The sequence below is a fragment of the Ursus arctos genome, unplaced genomic scaffold (assembly GCF_023065955.2).
Source record: "Ursus arctos isolate Adak ecotype North America unplaced genomic scaffold, UrsArc2.0 scaffold_12, whole genome shotgun sequence".
Lineage (NCBI taxonomy): Eukaryota > Metazoa > Chordata > Mammalia > Carnivora > Ursidae > Ursus > Ursus arctos.
Genome location: NW_026622786.1, coordinates 44813474 through 44829896, shown reverse-complemented (window position 1 = coordinate 44829896; position 16423 = coordinate 44813474). Strand labels below are relative to the sequence as shown.

The following is a 16423-nucleotide window of genomic DNA, read 5'->3' as shown; positions in this document are numbered from 1 at the left end:
GGACAGGAGACATGGATTTCACCTCTTCGGAGAGCTGTGCTTGCAGAGCAGAGAATGTGACTTAGGGGTGCATGAGGAGTAGAAGTGGGTCTCCGTGTGCATGTTGGCGCCAGCCCAGTCTTACCCACTCCTGTCCTCTAGGGCTTGGGGCTCAGCAGTATAGAATTGAGAATTGAGGCCGCTGGGTGCAGGTGTGTGCACTGCATGACTGATGAAGTCTGAGCCCGACCAAAGCAGAGGGAACCTCAGGTGGGGAATCTGATCCTGCGAACAGAGCGGACTTAAACTCACCTTCTGCCACAAAGTCTCTTAGGCCTTCACGCTGCTCAAGGAGACATCTGCGTTGGCAGGTTCTCTCTTTCTCTTTGCACTGTCCGCTCTTGCCTCTCTTGGCTTTCCGTGTAATCAGGTTTCACAGGGAGCGTGGGCATGCCCTGTGGACTCTCTGCCCTCGGCTCTGACTCTGTCCCTCCGGACACTCCGGGGCTGAACTCTCCGGCTGCACCCAACGCCTGCCCGTGGTCGGCACAGCAACCCGGGCCGGCCTCCTGGCCCACAGACTCGGCCCACTGCATGGGCTCAGCTCCGCCGCCGGCTGGATGCTGCCCGAGCCCTGCGGCCTTCCCTCCCAGGACGGAAGGTTCTCGTGCAGCCCCCACCTCAGCCTCTGGTGCCCGAGTCCCCGTCACCTCCTCCACCGCCGGCGCCGCCTCCCCGCTCAGTGCTCTTTCCTCCGCCACCACCTTCTCGGCAGCTGCCGGTTTCCCTAGTAACTCCTCCGCTTGGTGCCAAGTTTCCTTTCCAGCAACATCTGACAAGGAGGAGGCTTTATTTGCCTCTGTTTTCCCCTCAGCTGCCTTCAAATCTGCCAACACCTCCCTCTTCTCTGAGGCCGCTGCCGCTGCTCCTTCTCCTTGGTGGAGAGCTCCGTCCGCCACCACCGCCCCTCCTGGCAAGCTCCCCTCCCCGTCCGGGTCCCCCTTCCTCCTCACTCCCTTCACCCGCGCGCACTCTTCATCGGCCTCCTCTTCTGGGTCCTCACCCATAGTTTCTTCACTCAGCTTTTCTGCCATCATGGAATCTTCCTCAGAAACATCTTCTTCGGTCATCGCTGTGACCCCGGCTCCTTGCTCCCCTTGCAAAGGCCCTTCTTCATCCCTCCCTTCCCGTCCCGCGAGGCCATCTTGATCTTTGGCTGCGCGCCCCCGGGCCTCACCTGTGGCTGTGATCATTGCCTCCGGTGCCTGCCCGGTTCCTGCTAGCTCAGTTCCAGGAGCTCCTAACACACCCTCCCCCTCAAGGCCCAGCCCCTGGTCCAGCCACAAGGGAGCCCTGTTCTCCCTGGGGAGCAGCTCTGCTCTGCCTTTGTGCTCTGGGTCTCGGGCTTCTCTTAGTCTTTCCCCTCCTTCCTCTTTCCTCAGAGCAGTTGGGTTTTCCCGTGACTCTTCATGTCCAGATGCTGCTTCAAACATGGCCCCCTGTCTCTCTCTCCGTGCATGTCCTCCTTGCGGCCCTGTGTCTTCAGTCAACTCTGACGCCCCCATGGGTGCTTCGCCCTCGGCATCACACTCCATCTCATTCTGGGAGACTTGTGTCTCTTCCTCAGGTCTCACTTCCTTCATGGTTTCCTGCTCTTCCCCTTTAACCTTTTGCTCTTCCTCTAAAATGTCTTCACCCTGTTGTGCATTTGCGCTTGTCACCTCTTCCCTCTCAGATTCAGTTTCCTCCAGAGGTGATCCTGGCCTCTCAGCTTTCGTCCTCCCTCTCGCTACACCTAACTCCTCGGGGAACATTTCTTTCTTGCCATCTTCTTTGTTAGATTCTGCCTCGGCCCCAGCCTCCTCCCTTTCAGCATCTTCCTTACAAAGCTCTTCCAGGCTGTCCTCCCAAAGCCCCATGCGGGCTGCCTCAGCCTTCTCCGAAGTTGAGGAGCTCCACGGTGGTGTCCCTGGCCCCACAGCTGCCTTCCTCTCTTCAGCTGGTTCCTCTCCCCCAAGCACTGCCTCTTCTGAGCCACCTTCTCTCTCAGGGGCCGCATCTCCCATGGCTCCCAGATCCTGTAGCTCTGTAGATGCTCGCTCTTCACTGCTCACCACCTCAGGCTTCTCAGACCCTGCCGCACTCACCGCCTCCCCTTCCTCAGCCTCTCTCTTCTCGGGTGTCGCTGTCTCCCTCAGGGCTGTTGCCTCCTGAATCCACTCTGAGTCCAGAGCTGCTGCCTCACTTACAAGCACGGCCTTCTCGGAGCCCCACTCCTCCTCAGGGAGCACTCCCTTCTGGGAGCCCTGCTCCTCCTCAGGGAGCACCACCTTCTCGGAGCCCTGCCCCTCCTCAAGGAGCACCGCCTTCTCAGAGCCCAGACCCTCCTCAGGGAGCATTGCCTTCTGGGAGCCCCGCCCCTCCTCAGGGAGCGTTGCCTCCTCAGAGCCCCGCCCCTCCTCAGGGATCACCACCTTCTCGGAGCCCCACCCCTCCTCAGGGAGCACTGCCTTCTCGGAGCCCCACTCCTCCTCAGGGAGCACTACCTTCAGGGAGCCCTGCTCCTCCTCAGGGAGCACTGCCTTCTCGGAGCCCCGACCCTCCTCAGGGAGCATTGCCTTCTCGGAGCCCCACTCCTCCTCTGCAGCCGCCTTCTCAGTCTCCTGCACTGTTGGCAGCATGGCAGGCTCTTCAGGAGCCTCACCTTCATTCAGACGTCCAGACGCTCTGGTGGCTTCTTTCCCCCTAAGGCTCAACTCCTCTTTATCCAGCCTTTGATCCCCTTCTGCTTCTGCCTCTGCCCCACTCACTGTGCCCTGAGGGATCTCTCTTTCCTCCCTAAATTGTCCTACTAATGCTGGCAGCTCTGCTGTTGGCTTCCCCTCCCCCAAGGGAACCCCATTAACCCCTGCTCTTCCCCACTGTGCTGCATCCCCTTTCTCCTCTGCTGTGTCCGCATTCCCATGCTGGGGAAGTGCATCTTCCTCCACTGCTTCTTTGTTCTCCAGTGTGTACACTTCCGATGGGCCTTGCTTGGATTCCGCGTCTGAGCTGAGTGTTGCTCTCTCCTCCAACCGGAAATTCCCGTGTGGTGCTATAAAGTAAGGTTAGAAAACACGGTTACTCTAATCAAAGTATCAGGGAGGACATAGTCTATATAACTATATATGAGATATGTATAATATCAAGGAGCTATTGATATGATATATAAAACACTTCCTTGATCCTATGATGCCATCGACTGTAACGTGCACCATGATTTACTAATGGCTCTTCGTATTGAAAAGAAGTGCTATCAGTTTAAAGGACACATTGATATTAAAGGAAAATTGAACATCAGAAAAGTTGAAAACAAACAATCTCCATATCTTAGAGTACTCTCCTCTCTTCCTCTCTCTCTCTCAATCTCTCACATACCCACACACACCGCCTACTTTCATTTGAAATATTAGGACTTGCAGAAAAATTGTGTAGTAAAAAAACAGTATTTCATCTTCTTAGAAATCATTGTGCCCTCGAGCATCGTAATACGCGTGTCCTCAGCCTGTGTTTCTTGTACTCGTGTGGGCATTCAGCAACACAATCACAGTACAGTGTGAGCCAATTATTATCCCATATAGTACTCCCACATTTTAAAACTACTATATCTAGATTTAGTCACCAAATAACTTTGTAGCTCAAGGTAAGGCTTTTTACTAAAGACACCAATTTGTATTATAGGTCAGGATACCTCCCATCTACGTTCAGAAACTGTTTTGCCTTTGGCAAAACAGGATCACAGAACAAGACAGGACTTTGTAGTCTGGGACAAATTTCAACATAAATAACCTCCTTGAAGTATTTCATAAGTTCTCATCCATAATTCCCTGGCAAATCTGGCTGTACTAGCCATCATACTTCAATAAATCTAAGTTCAATATGTTTCTTAAAGACTTCAAGTGCATTTCTTATTATTTAACAAATACATGCATTTCTGTTGAAATGACCCATACAAAATAATTAAAAGGATGTCACGCGAAATACCCAAACCATTTACATTTTCCAACTGCAGAATAATACTTAGGGAGATAGGAACTTCTAAAAATGGTCATCTTAATAATTTCGCTATCAATTTAATCTTTCTCACTTACAGAAGACACTAGACTAGATGCTAGAAGTTATCATACCAGTGTGCCAACCTCCAAAAATTATAAACTTATAAAATAGGCAAATGTGTCTTCCTCATATTTTTTGTTGCTTGTCTTTTTGGCCAGCCGTCTAACCCCCACAGCCCACCTCATTACCAAGGATCTACCAGAAACCTAAAGCCCTGATCTTACTCAATTCTTCCCTGTTCTGATACCCATCCAGGACTGTCTGATCACTCTATTTCCCCTCCTCACACAAAACTCAGCTGTCCTTTGTTGCATTCCCTTGGCCTTCTGCCAGCTATCACAACCATTTTGATGAAGGCAGTAATAGCTGATATTACATTTCCCTCAAAAAAATATATTTGGAAGGTAATTTTTGGTGACTTTTTTCAAAGAAGTAATAGGAATTTCAGGTCTATCAATAGGGTTGGTGTTGACTTTTATAGGTGGTCCTCAGTACATCACAGCAGTTAGTTACTAAATGTACCTATAAGCTGCCAGAGGGAAATATGGAGCCAAATGTTCATTCAGAGAACATGTAGCCAATTCACCTGAAAGAATTTTATTTCATTATTCATATTTCACTTTATCCATCCATTGTATCTCATTATGGATTATTATTGGATTTAAAACAAAATTAAATTAAAACAATGTGTGTCAATTCTCTTTAATAGTGTATCTGTCGCTATTCAAATTCCTGCATCGAAGTATATTAAAAAGTCAGTTGTAAAGAACATTTAAATAAAGTCCTCTGTTTTTCTAAGCTGGTCTTCAAATTTATGGATTAATTAAAGAACATTAAGGAAAACAGGGGAATAAAACTGCCTAGCCACCATATAATAATATACTATGCCTACATTCTGGAGAGAAAGGGCTAATGGCGTCCAGCTGAGCTATTATATGACACCATAGGGGAGTCAGATAAGACATTCCTGAAGTAAGGGAGAAAGAGTAATTGAAATCCTTCTAAGAAGGATGAGTTTGAAAACATGACATGTTTTTTGATAGTAACCTCATGGGGTTTGGTAAAAAAAAAAGAATATAAGACCGCAAGCGATATTCACAGAGGCAATTTGATTTCATGAAATGAGTGTGTACTTAGGGGTCAGACAGAGCTGGATGAGAATGCCAGCTCTGACACTTACTATTTGTATGAACTTGGGAAACAACACCTCTCTAAGCCTTCATTCTTTTATCCATAAAATGGGAGCAGAAAATGCTTGACTCACAGAATCCTTATGATAGTAAACCATAAAATGCTTCACACCGTTGCCGGCACACAGAAGGCCCTACCAAGTCTCCTTTCCATACTTCCCTTCCACTACTTATGATAAATTATATTTTCTTGCTTGAATCAGATTTGTTCAGTAACAACTATGGTGCCTGCATTGCAGAATGTTTGGGAGATACACTAGAACTCCTCTGGTGGAATGCTCACCATACAAGATTTGGATTCCCTAAGGTCAGGGTCCTCCTCCTGTAACTCCTCTATTCAGGTTCAAGTGCCACCTGGCCCTCTCCACATTCCCCAGGGGGAACTGGAGCTCAGAGAACCAGTGTGAACACGAATATTCTGCCTCCTATTTCTTGTGAGTAATGAAGTCCTTTTTCTCTGACCCAGGAGTCTTGTGTCTTCTGCTCACACCATGAAACTGAGGCTGGCAAGCTTATTTGCTTGAAAATAGGGTAAAATCTCAAAAACCTCACAGTGCTTAATGACTGTTGTTAAAAATTAGAGGCAGGGGTAATGTGACCATATGATAAATAAAATGAATAAGCCCCCCCCCACACACATACATATATTCAAATCAGGGCAGTTTTTAAAAATCCTCTGCTGAATATAGGGAAACCTGATTTCAAGGACATAGGGTGTTTGACCCGATGGGTATGAGTCATGGTCTGTTGAGTCACTCTAATTGGCGATCTTGCAGCTGGAATACTCATCACCAAGAGCCAGGTTATATGTTGATGGCAAAAAATTCTTCCCTAATTTAAAAAAAATGAAGAGTTCAAATAAACCATTGTGAAATGTGCCTTGGCCCTCCCTGTCTCCAGTGGGTCAGTTAGGCAAATTCTCCTACCTAGTCACCTAACTGGGAGGCCAACTACGAAATAAGACTGATCTGAAACTCCCTACCAATATTTCTTTTATACTCGAAAGTCCTTTTTTCCCTCCAATCTAGGCACTAATATATTCAAAAAAAGAATAGTAGCATTCATATCTGATGTCAGCTTTAGAGCTCCCCTTAAGGCCTCTTGGTCATCTCCTGCCATCAAATTCATTAGTTGAAAGAAAATAAAGGTTGAAGGAGGAGGAAACAGGGGTGTGAGGACAAAAGATGAAAATGGGGCTGTCTTTCACAGAGGATTTCTAAAGGTCTTTCCTAGGTAATGATGTGCCCTTACCTGCACCTTTGTCAATCTCCGGCTTCCTCGAGTGCTTCTCCTCGTCCACGCTGCTAACACCAGACTCAGTGTCATAGTGCCGGGGGCCGCCAGGTTCCACAGCCTCAGCGACAGTCTGTCCAACTGATTGGAGATCATAGGAAATATCAAAAGGCATAAAAACAGGTCATGTGAACATTGCTCAGCTATTTCACATCCTTTCAGCAAGTGGGGTTAATTTTAAATATGCACATTAAAATGTGACCTTGTTTTTTAAAAATCTATGAAGATTAAATCGCTTCCAAGCCATGATTTCAAAAAGGAAAACACAATGGCAGATCATGAAGTAAAGAATTGCATGCAAAGAAATACTTAAAAAAGACAACAGCCAGAAGCAGTGACAGATCAGCTAAATGCACATGCAATGAAATGATGGAAAATGAGGTTTAGTCACCTTTTCCTTTCCAGAAACACATGTTATGGCTTTTATAATGCCAGTCATCACTGCTCTTTAAAGTTGCTAAGACTACCAGAGCTGACTCTACTACGAGTATTTCATCCATTAGATTTTAGTGATTTGACCTCAATATTCACTCCATGTGGACAGAGCAAAAAAGCTAGTGCATGATTCCTATGTATTTGACAGTAAAAGCTGTTGTAGAAATTCCTGTTCTCTACAGCTGATAACCAGCCATAGAACTTTAGAAACACATGACCTAAGTTCAAGTCCCATACTCCATACTAACGGTGTCAACTTCAGTTAAGTTCTTCCACCTAAGCCTAAGCCTCAGTCGTCCGTCTTTCCAAAAAAGATATCTACTTAGTAGTTATTGGAAGGATTAAATGAAGTAATATATGTAGTGCATGTTTGCCTTATAGCAGATGCCTAAGCACTTAATAAATAATAGCTATGATGATGATGAGCGTGTCTGTTATAAGAATTATCACCCAGTCTGGTATGATTCTAGGCAACACTGTAATATCAATTAAATTTATCTTTAATTTCTGACATGTCCCTGTCTACATCCCTTACCTACCATCTGATGATCCATGTGCCTAATCCCTGATACCTATCATTACGCCACCTTCTGGTTAATTCAAGTTCACTCAAATAACGCTAGACCTAGATCTGCCCTCCCAGATAAGAACAGATCTCCAAAATAGCCTTTCCTCCCTCCCACCCTCCCTTCCTCCCTTCCTCCCTTTCTTCCTTCCCTTCTTTTTTTCTCTTTTTCCTCTCATATATTCTGATTCAATTGATCCAAAGACTGTACTTCGAGAAAAACAGAACTAGAATGTGGTCTCTTGATCACTTTAAGGTGAATTGCTAAGGGGTAATTAGTTACTTACTGATTCATCTGTGTTTGGAAGCAAATAGTGAAATGTCTGCCTCATGTGGCTTTTGGGGGAAAAAATGGAATGACTTCACTTTATTAATCTTGAGAGAACAACCATGGAAATGAAAAGAGGTACATCAAATAGTTCTAATGTATTCTATTTCAAACATTTTTGAACATCAATTTTCCTCATTCATCTGATAACCAAATAAAAAAGATTTTTACAATAATATAGTTTAGAGATGACATCAACTCATGACAATTAGATTATAGTTGGGTTTGTTATCAAGTAAATCTTTATTCTGGAAACTTTATAAACATTGTACATATAAATTAAATATCACCTTGCCCACTGTAATAATGCTAACAGTATATAACTAGCAAGTTTAAATAAGCAGTGTTTTAGATCTTGTGTATAAATCTGCTTGGCTGATTGAGCAATAGAAATCCCAAAGATGGTAGGACAGGGGAATGGGAGCAAGTCTGATTTCATAGCAATGACTTGAAGTTTTGTTTCATCAGAGCCTATGAGACATCTGGTTTTTTTTTCCAGGTAGCCATAGACTATAAATAAATATGGTTTATCATCCAAATATCAAATCATTATGGTATACACCTAAAATAATATAATATACATTAATTATACCTCAATAAATTTTTTAAAGAAATATGGTTTACAATAATAATAATAATAAATAATAATTAAAGCGAACAATTAGCAGCTATTGAACCAAAGACTATTCTAAGAAGCCAAATGGTACTAGCATAATTTGGAAATTACAACTCACTCAGAATGGACAGTGAAGCATGTAGTCCCTCTGTCTCAGGACTGTCCTCACCACCGGGCCACATCTGCTGGCTTGCCCCTGGAGGGTTAGGCTTTGGAAGTAGATGAGAAGGCTTTTGGAAGTGGATATAGATAGGTGTTGCCTGCTTCCGATTCAGCAAGAATGGGACCCAGGCCTGAGCATCAAGGATTTATTAGGTGTGAGACCAGAAAAGGCCTCACTTGATCTTTTTTTTTTTTTTCTCTCAGATGTTCTGAAACTGAAACTTAAAAGCAAGAACTTGGCCAGGGTCTAACCTTGAGGGTTTCCACCTAGAGGAAAAGAGGACTGTGCCCGCTGAGCCCGGCACACCAGCACTGTGATACAACACTTTGTGTCCTTAACTACTTAGCCCTCACCCCCTGAGGCTCCTCTCCTTCCCGCTCTATAAAGATGACCATTAAAAGCAAAGGTAACTGTCCGTTCTCACAGCCTTCAAAGCAAAGCGGAAGAAGCTCCCACAGAGCTCTTAGAAAAGCGCCTTTTCCACTCAAATGATATAGAATATTTTAAGATGTTTTTAAAATACCAAAATATTATTATCTGATAATGTTAGCTTTTTTATTATGAAAACGAACATATTTAAAAATAATATATACAGTACTTTCCTTAAATAGGGAAATAGTACATATTCTTATTTAAAGCTTTAAAAGATTATAAAGTACAAAAAAGAAAACAAAAATTTTCCTAGTTTCACCACTCAGAAGTACTAGTTAATATTTGGGTGAATCTCTATGTATCTTTTTTACTCTCTTCTTAGTATAGGTAGCATTTTGTACCCCATTTTATTAATTTAGCAATCTATTGTGACTATTTCCACATATCATTAAATTAAAAAAGATTCTTCAAAACTACATAGAATGTTCTAAGTTTTTACTAAAATTTGGTTAACCAATTGCCTGATGTAGAATATTGAGTTATTTCCATTTGTGTGTGTGTGTGTGTGATTATAAAGCTATTTTAAATACCACTTATAATCATTTTTGTATTTTTTCTGACTATTCCGTTTGGGCAAATTCCTGGAATTGGACTTGCTGGCTCAAAGAGCATATTTTTAGAAGCTTTTGATAGATGTTTTTTTATATGTTCTTCAAAAAAAGGAGGTATCAACAAACAATTTCACCTAAATGATGGAAGGCCATATGTCCCTGTGCTTTGCCAACAATATCACAATTTCCACCAATTCTTTCTATATTTGATAATTTCGTAATTGAAAACTGGTGGCAAGGATATCATTTTCCAATATTAGTAGGGAAGCTTTCTAAATTCACGCCCTCTTCTCTGCTTGTTTTGAAACAAAACAAACTGATCCCATCTCAAAACATACTAATAACCCTGAGCAATTTAGAAGACAGTTTTGCCAAGAACTTGTCATCTGAACCTTAAGAATGTAAGAAGTCTACAAAGGCAGAGTAAAGATCTATCCAAGTTTATCCCAAGTTCCCGGTGACCTTGAATACCATGCGTGTGATTCAATTGTTCTTTGTGTAGCCAATCAATTACCTTCCCAGCAAGTCACCAGGACAAACTTCATGACTAAACACTGTCTATCTACGCAGGGAAGATGCTCCTGCCTTATCCCCAGCGTTGAAACACGGCCCACAGCAACCTGGGGTTAACTACCAGCTCAAGCCCGCAGCTGTTCAGAGATAACAGCTTCAGAGACGGCTAACGTCTGTCCTCCACACAGTATAGAATAGTACAGAATTATCTTTCTAAAACATTCAGATCATGGCATTTGGATGCTCAAACTTTTCCAATGGCTTCCCATCTCAGAATCAAACCCTCCCTGTGGCATACAAGTTTCTCCCAGTGCCTCATCTTCCACCACTTTCTGGTTCATCTGTTAGTTTGCGTCTGTCACACCAGCCCCCCTTCTGGATCCTTCACTCAGCAATAATGCTCCCGGTCTAGATCCTTGCATTTTCTTCCCTCCGCTTCCTGCATGCTTTCTCCAGCCGAAAGGCTCTGCCCTGTACTTTATTCAGCTCTCTGCTCAAATGTCCCCTCCACAGGGAGGCCATCCCTAAGATACCATCCCTTCCTCAAACCATTACTCCGTCCTCTTACCCTGATTTGTTTTGCTTCTACACTTAGTCCAGAATACCCCATTACTTGTTTATTTTTCACATGTCAGGCGTCTCTCTCTCACTAGAACATAAACTCCAGTATGGACAGGGACTTCATTACGTTCACACTAAGAACAGTGTGGCATAAAGCAGATACCCAAAAAAACTATTTATTGGCAGAGGCAATCTACTGGAACAAATAACTTCGTGCTTTCACAATTCACCCAGAAATTGCATTTAGACCACAACTCACAACACATGATGGTCTTGTTCTCTCATCAGGACCATCTAACTTGCCTGCATGGCGATTAGACTGCATAGGACTTTAGTCGTTACATTACCCAGGTTTAGATTACCTGGCCAAGCACTATGACATCTTCTCATTCACCTATAGAAGTATGAAGTGCCTGCTTCCATATGCATTTTACTATATACTTAATATTACTGCATTCTATTCTTAATATTTTATTTATATTTGTAATGTATAAATTATATTAACTTCACAAATTAATCTACCTAAATTGTCCCACTATTAGAACATAAAGCAAAGATCATGTCACAGTGCATTGAGACAGCTTAAACTGAAGATAACAGAGAAAAATAAACACATTAAAATAACACTATGCCCTATCATACTGCATTACCTCCCAAGGACACTGTCCCATTGTAGCCAGCAATAATAATCTTTTACTTTATCCACTTCACTGCATATAACACATCTTTTATATCAATTCACCTGATTTGTTGGTGAACTAGACAAAGCCCAATTAAGTGAGACAAATAAAATAGAAGGAAAAATATCACTTTATGTTATCAATCTGAAAAGTACAAAGGTATTGAACATAGAACTTTACTACTTTATCCACTGCTGTGATCATAAGTGAAAACAATTCAAATTAAGTTGCATTTGTTTGGACACTATAAAACATCATTAACTGAGTGTAATTTTATAGCCCACAGACCTATTCCTGACATAATCACAGAGCATAATTCAGCACCATACAAATCTGAGAGAGAATCTTCTACACATTATCTCAGCCCCCATTTTGACCTGAGGTTCTAATCAGAGATCTAAATAAAGTAATATGCATTTCACTCTTTACCATGCCTTCTGATCGAGTGCGGCGTGGTCACCTACATGACCTTCTCTTCAAGCATTAACTTTGGTTCCCACCTTCCCTCCCTGAGCCATCTAACGGAAGACTCCATTAAGAAAGAGGAGCTAGCCATAACCTCTTTGCCTGGCATCAGCCAGGTCAAGACCTGGTTTATTTTATCTGAAATTTTCTTAGAAATATTTATTCATATAAGGGACTTTGAGACTATTTATGACGCCTCTTCATCTGTTATAATAAATATTTACAAACTCATTGTATCATTTCCTTGAATACATTTAAAAACACCAGCACTCAAGAGTTATAATCTATGCATCCTTGGGTTTTGATAGCATTAATCCTTCTACATCATTCTGAACATTTTACATGTTTTTTAAAAAATCTATTAATGTTTTATTTTCCACTGTACTTTATTCCCTCTACCTCTGCCCTCCATAACCCAGAAATTTTATTCTTTTGTGGAAGATGGGTCATAGAACAAATCTATCAGTTCTTGCACAGAAGGCAACATATTTTTAAGGAAATTTGCAAAGTTATAAAATACTAAAGTAATACAGCAGAATACTACGTATAGTGAATAAGAATAAAGTACAGTTATGTGTGCTAATATGAAAGGGTATGAAGATACAGTAATAAGTAAAAAAAAGCAAGTGGTAAAACAAAATGTATCATGTTTCCATCTGTCTATAAAAATAATATATGTATATATATAACATATGAATACATTTATATATGTGTATAGAGAGAAATTTTTCTAGAATCAGGCCTAAAATGTATTCTCCATGCTTATGACTCTGTTGCATGGGAAAGAGTAGAGGTGGGGTAAGGGAAACTAGCTTTCTTTTCATTCTCTCTGTTCTATATTGTTTAAACTTTTCAACCAATCCTTTGTAAGAAAAATTTTTTATCAAAAGCCTTAATATGTGATCCAGAAATTACACTCTTAGGAACCTAGCCTAAGAAAATAATTACAGATTTTAAATTACCTTAAGCAATAAGATATTAGAGTACTATTAATAATAGTGAAAATAGGGAAAAATATAAATGTCAATAATAGGGAAATGGTTACATTATAAAAGAAACACAGAATGGGATAACACAGACATTGAACATATTTATAAAAATTACATAATAATATAAAAATGCTTATGGTATAAGAATAAAAAGCAGGACACAACATTTTATAAAAAATACGACAACGTAACTTTGTAAACCCTAAGTTTAGAAATAAAAAAAACCTGACCAAACGTTGAAGGTTATTTTTGTGTGTGCGCTAAATTTGTGGGTAATTTTTTTAAAAATCTACTTTTCTCTATATTCTGACTGCTATTTCATGTTATGTCGTAAGCTGTTAATGATAAATAAACACTGACAAAGAGAGCTGCTACATTTATTAAAGCTTAAGAAAGATAAAAAAGTCACAAACCTTGCCATCTAGTGTTGAACCTGCCTTAATAAAAAGATAAAAAAATGCTTTAGAATCATAGACGTTATCAAGTCAAGAACATAGACTTCCCATAATACGTAAGAAAAATAATAAACCTACACACTTTTCATTTCACACATCCAGAAAAAAACCACCTCACTTTCCTCCACGTGGCATGATCCTAGTCCCAGGTTTTTCCTATTCCATCCATCACCTCGATACAGCCTCCACTACATGAGTCTTACTTAACAGAAAGATGTCTTTGTATACAAGTCCAGGGAAACAATCTAGTTTCCTGAAGAGGAAGTAAAAGAAATAACAATGTCACCGTTCCTACTGACCTTGAACATCTCTACCTTTCTTGGGCAGCAGCTTGCCAAATTGTAAAAATTTCCCAGATCGTACATTATATGTTCCAGAACTGAACAATGAAATCCACGATCGAAGACTGGAACTATTTTATAAAAGGGTTTCAAATATATTTTAATAAGAATCTTAACTCATATATGGAAAAACCCCTTTGACAATCTCAGAGGTCTTTAATCCCAGGGCAGAAGTTGGCAAGCTTTTTCTATTAAGGGCCAGACAGGGAATTCTTCGGGCTCCGTGAGCTATGAGGAGGTCTCTGCTGCAATTCCTTAGCTCTGCCCTTGCGAAGCAAAAGCAGCCGTTGATAATATGTAAGCAAACGCACACGGCTCTGTTCCAGTAAAACTTTATTTTCTGACACTGAAATTTGAATTGAATTTTTTCACGTTACCATGTATTATTCTTTTGATTTTTTCAAAAACCACTGAAAAATTTTAAAAACAAACAAAAAATTCTGAAAACATTCTTAGCTCACAGGCAATGCAAAAGAAGAAAAAAAGTGGTAGGCCAGATGGCGCCTGTGGGTCGAAGTTTGTCAAACTGTGCGTTCCAGAGTTATTTGAATTTGCTACATCCCGCTATCTAGAATGCTTTTATCCTCCTCCATTTGATCTTAAAAATCATATCTGACCTTTGAAGCCTTCCTCAAAAAGATCCTTCACAAAAACATTCAAGGTGTACTTAACCAAATGGGACTTCCCCCTTCTTTGGAAACGCCAGCATTTGTACCTTCTCTGGTTTTATGAATGACTACTGACCTTTGTCCAATTATTGGTGTGCCAAGCCTTCCTCTTATCATGTGATGGGAGACACCCTCTCTTACACATTTCTTATTGACCATGGTTCCCTGCACATAGTAGAAGGTGAATAATAATGATTGAATTGAAAAATAACTACTCAACATCCTCAATTCCTAGATGTAGGCCCCAGTAGTTTCATAACAGCTTTTAAGGTCGTAAAAAAAAATGTTAGAGACATTAAAAGTATGCATAAGCTTTAAAACAGATGATTTTAGTAATATTAAAATGTGAAAACAGATTTTATCTTGGACTCAAGAAGAATGCCTACCATGCTGGGACAGGAGACAGATGAGAAAGGGGAGGGAGAGGAGTGACGGGGCACAGGACGCTATGTGAGAGCCAAACACCTGGCAGGCACGTTCCAGCTGGCCACAGGACACAACTTGGTCCTTTAACTGTCCCCCTAAAGTTGAGAAAGTCATCAGACCTTCCACATGTCTGAGGTCGTGGGGCCTGATTACTGCAGGACACTCTTTGCTGTCCCCGTGTCAAATGGGACCATCCTGCATACTCACCCAGAGACCACTGGGCCAAGAAGTCACTCAGTTTCAGAGAAGAACTCAGAGTAAAGTTTGGAGTTTTCTACGAAACTGTCATATTTTTATCTAAATTTAAATTTCTAATTGCACAGATACAATAGAACAATCTTAAAAGCCGGAGTCACTCTGCTTGAATTCAAATCCTAGGAATGCTTCTTAGGAGCTATAGAATCTTGACGGCTTACTTAACCTCTCTGAGCCACAGTTTCGTCCCCTGTGAAAAAAAGACGTGATGATAAGAGAACCTAACTCAGGGGATACTGGGCTGTTGTAAGGAGTAGATGAGTTAATATATGTAAGTGTTTAGGACTGGCACGTAGTAAGCACCTGCCAATGTTAGTTGCTGTGTGTGTGTGTGTGTGTATATATAAGTGCATACGTAGTTACGAACAAATGGTATTTCTAGTATTAAATCACCTCTAAAAAGCCACACATACCCTTGCCTTCAGACACATATTGTGGTTTATTTGATTCTTGAGATAGAATTACCACAAGAAGGAATTTACAGAAAATAGGAAACAAGCTATATAAGATTTATCAAGTAACTTTTAAAATGCATAGAAGGAAAACAGCAAGCTGAAAATACATGTATGATTATGTGACGAAGAGAGAAATAAGAAAAAAGTTGAATGCCTCTGGCATTATCACGATAGTATTTCCCAAGCTTTGGCAGAAATGCAAGGACCAAAATCAGCTTCCATGCATGGGAACAATGGCAGGTCAACTCAATGGCCATACTTACCATCTTGTTCCACCCTATGGGGACCTGCCTTTTTGTCCTTCACCTTAGCAGTGTTTCCTTCCCAAAGCTTACTCTTATCCTTTTCTTTTTCTTCCGTGGAAACACGTTCCCTCGGCTTCTCAGATAAGCCCTCTGCAATCACCTGGGTTCCTTCCTCCATTTCTTCTTCAAGAACATTCTCCAAGCATTCCTCTATGGGCAGAGGCTTGGTCTCTACATCTGCTGTGATTATTTCTTGGTCTTCAATTTCAACTTCTAAGTAATCCTCAGTTGGAAGGTGGGATCTTCCTGGCTCATCATTTTCACTCGACTCCTGGGAAGATGAACTTCTGGCGCTTCTGTTGGGACTGTTTCCAGCGTGGGCCTCCCTATCTTCCACGGCAGATTCATCATCACTGCAAATAGAACACGGCTGACTTCTGGAGGAGGAGGACGAAACAGTTTTTATATCTAAAAAATAAAAATGATGACATCACTGTTTTTCCAAAAAGCAATTAGTTTTAATTGTGGGAATTGGGTTAGTAATAATCATACTAAAATTTTTTAATATAGGTTAATAGATTTAGTACCTTTTTTACATATATTGCACATAATTGTCAAGATAAAGGAAAACCTATGTAATCTGTGAGTCTCTAGAAGTTTTCTTTAAAAAAAATTTATTTATTTGAGAGAGAGATAGTGAGCTAGCAGGAGCTGGGGTGAGGA

At 41.4% G+C, this 16423-nt stretch overlaps 1 protein-coding gene across 1 annotated transcript in view; it reads right to left on the bottom strand.

Moving 5' to 3' along the window:
* Positions 1 to 292: 292 nt before the first annotated feature.
* ERICH3 (glutamate rich 3) overlaps positions 293 to 16423 on the bottom strand; it is a 95303-nt gene continuing 79172 nt past the window's right edge. Inside the window, exons 13-17 of the mRNA XM_044383573.3 lie at positions 15719 to 16168; positions 6057 to 6095; positions 3808 to 3810; positions 2598 to 3073; positions 293 to 2237 (exon numbers count right to left, since the gene is read on the bottom strand). Of these exons, the coding sequence (XP_044239508.2) occupies positions 327 to 2237; positions 2598 to 3073; positions 3808 to 3810; positions 6057 to 6095; positions 15719 to 16168 (2879 nt within the window). The 3' untranslated portion in view covers positions 293 to 326. The remainder of the gene's footprint in view (positions 2238 to 2597; positions 3074 to 3807; positions 3811 to 6056; positions 6096 to 15718; positions 16169 to 16423) is intronic.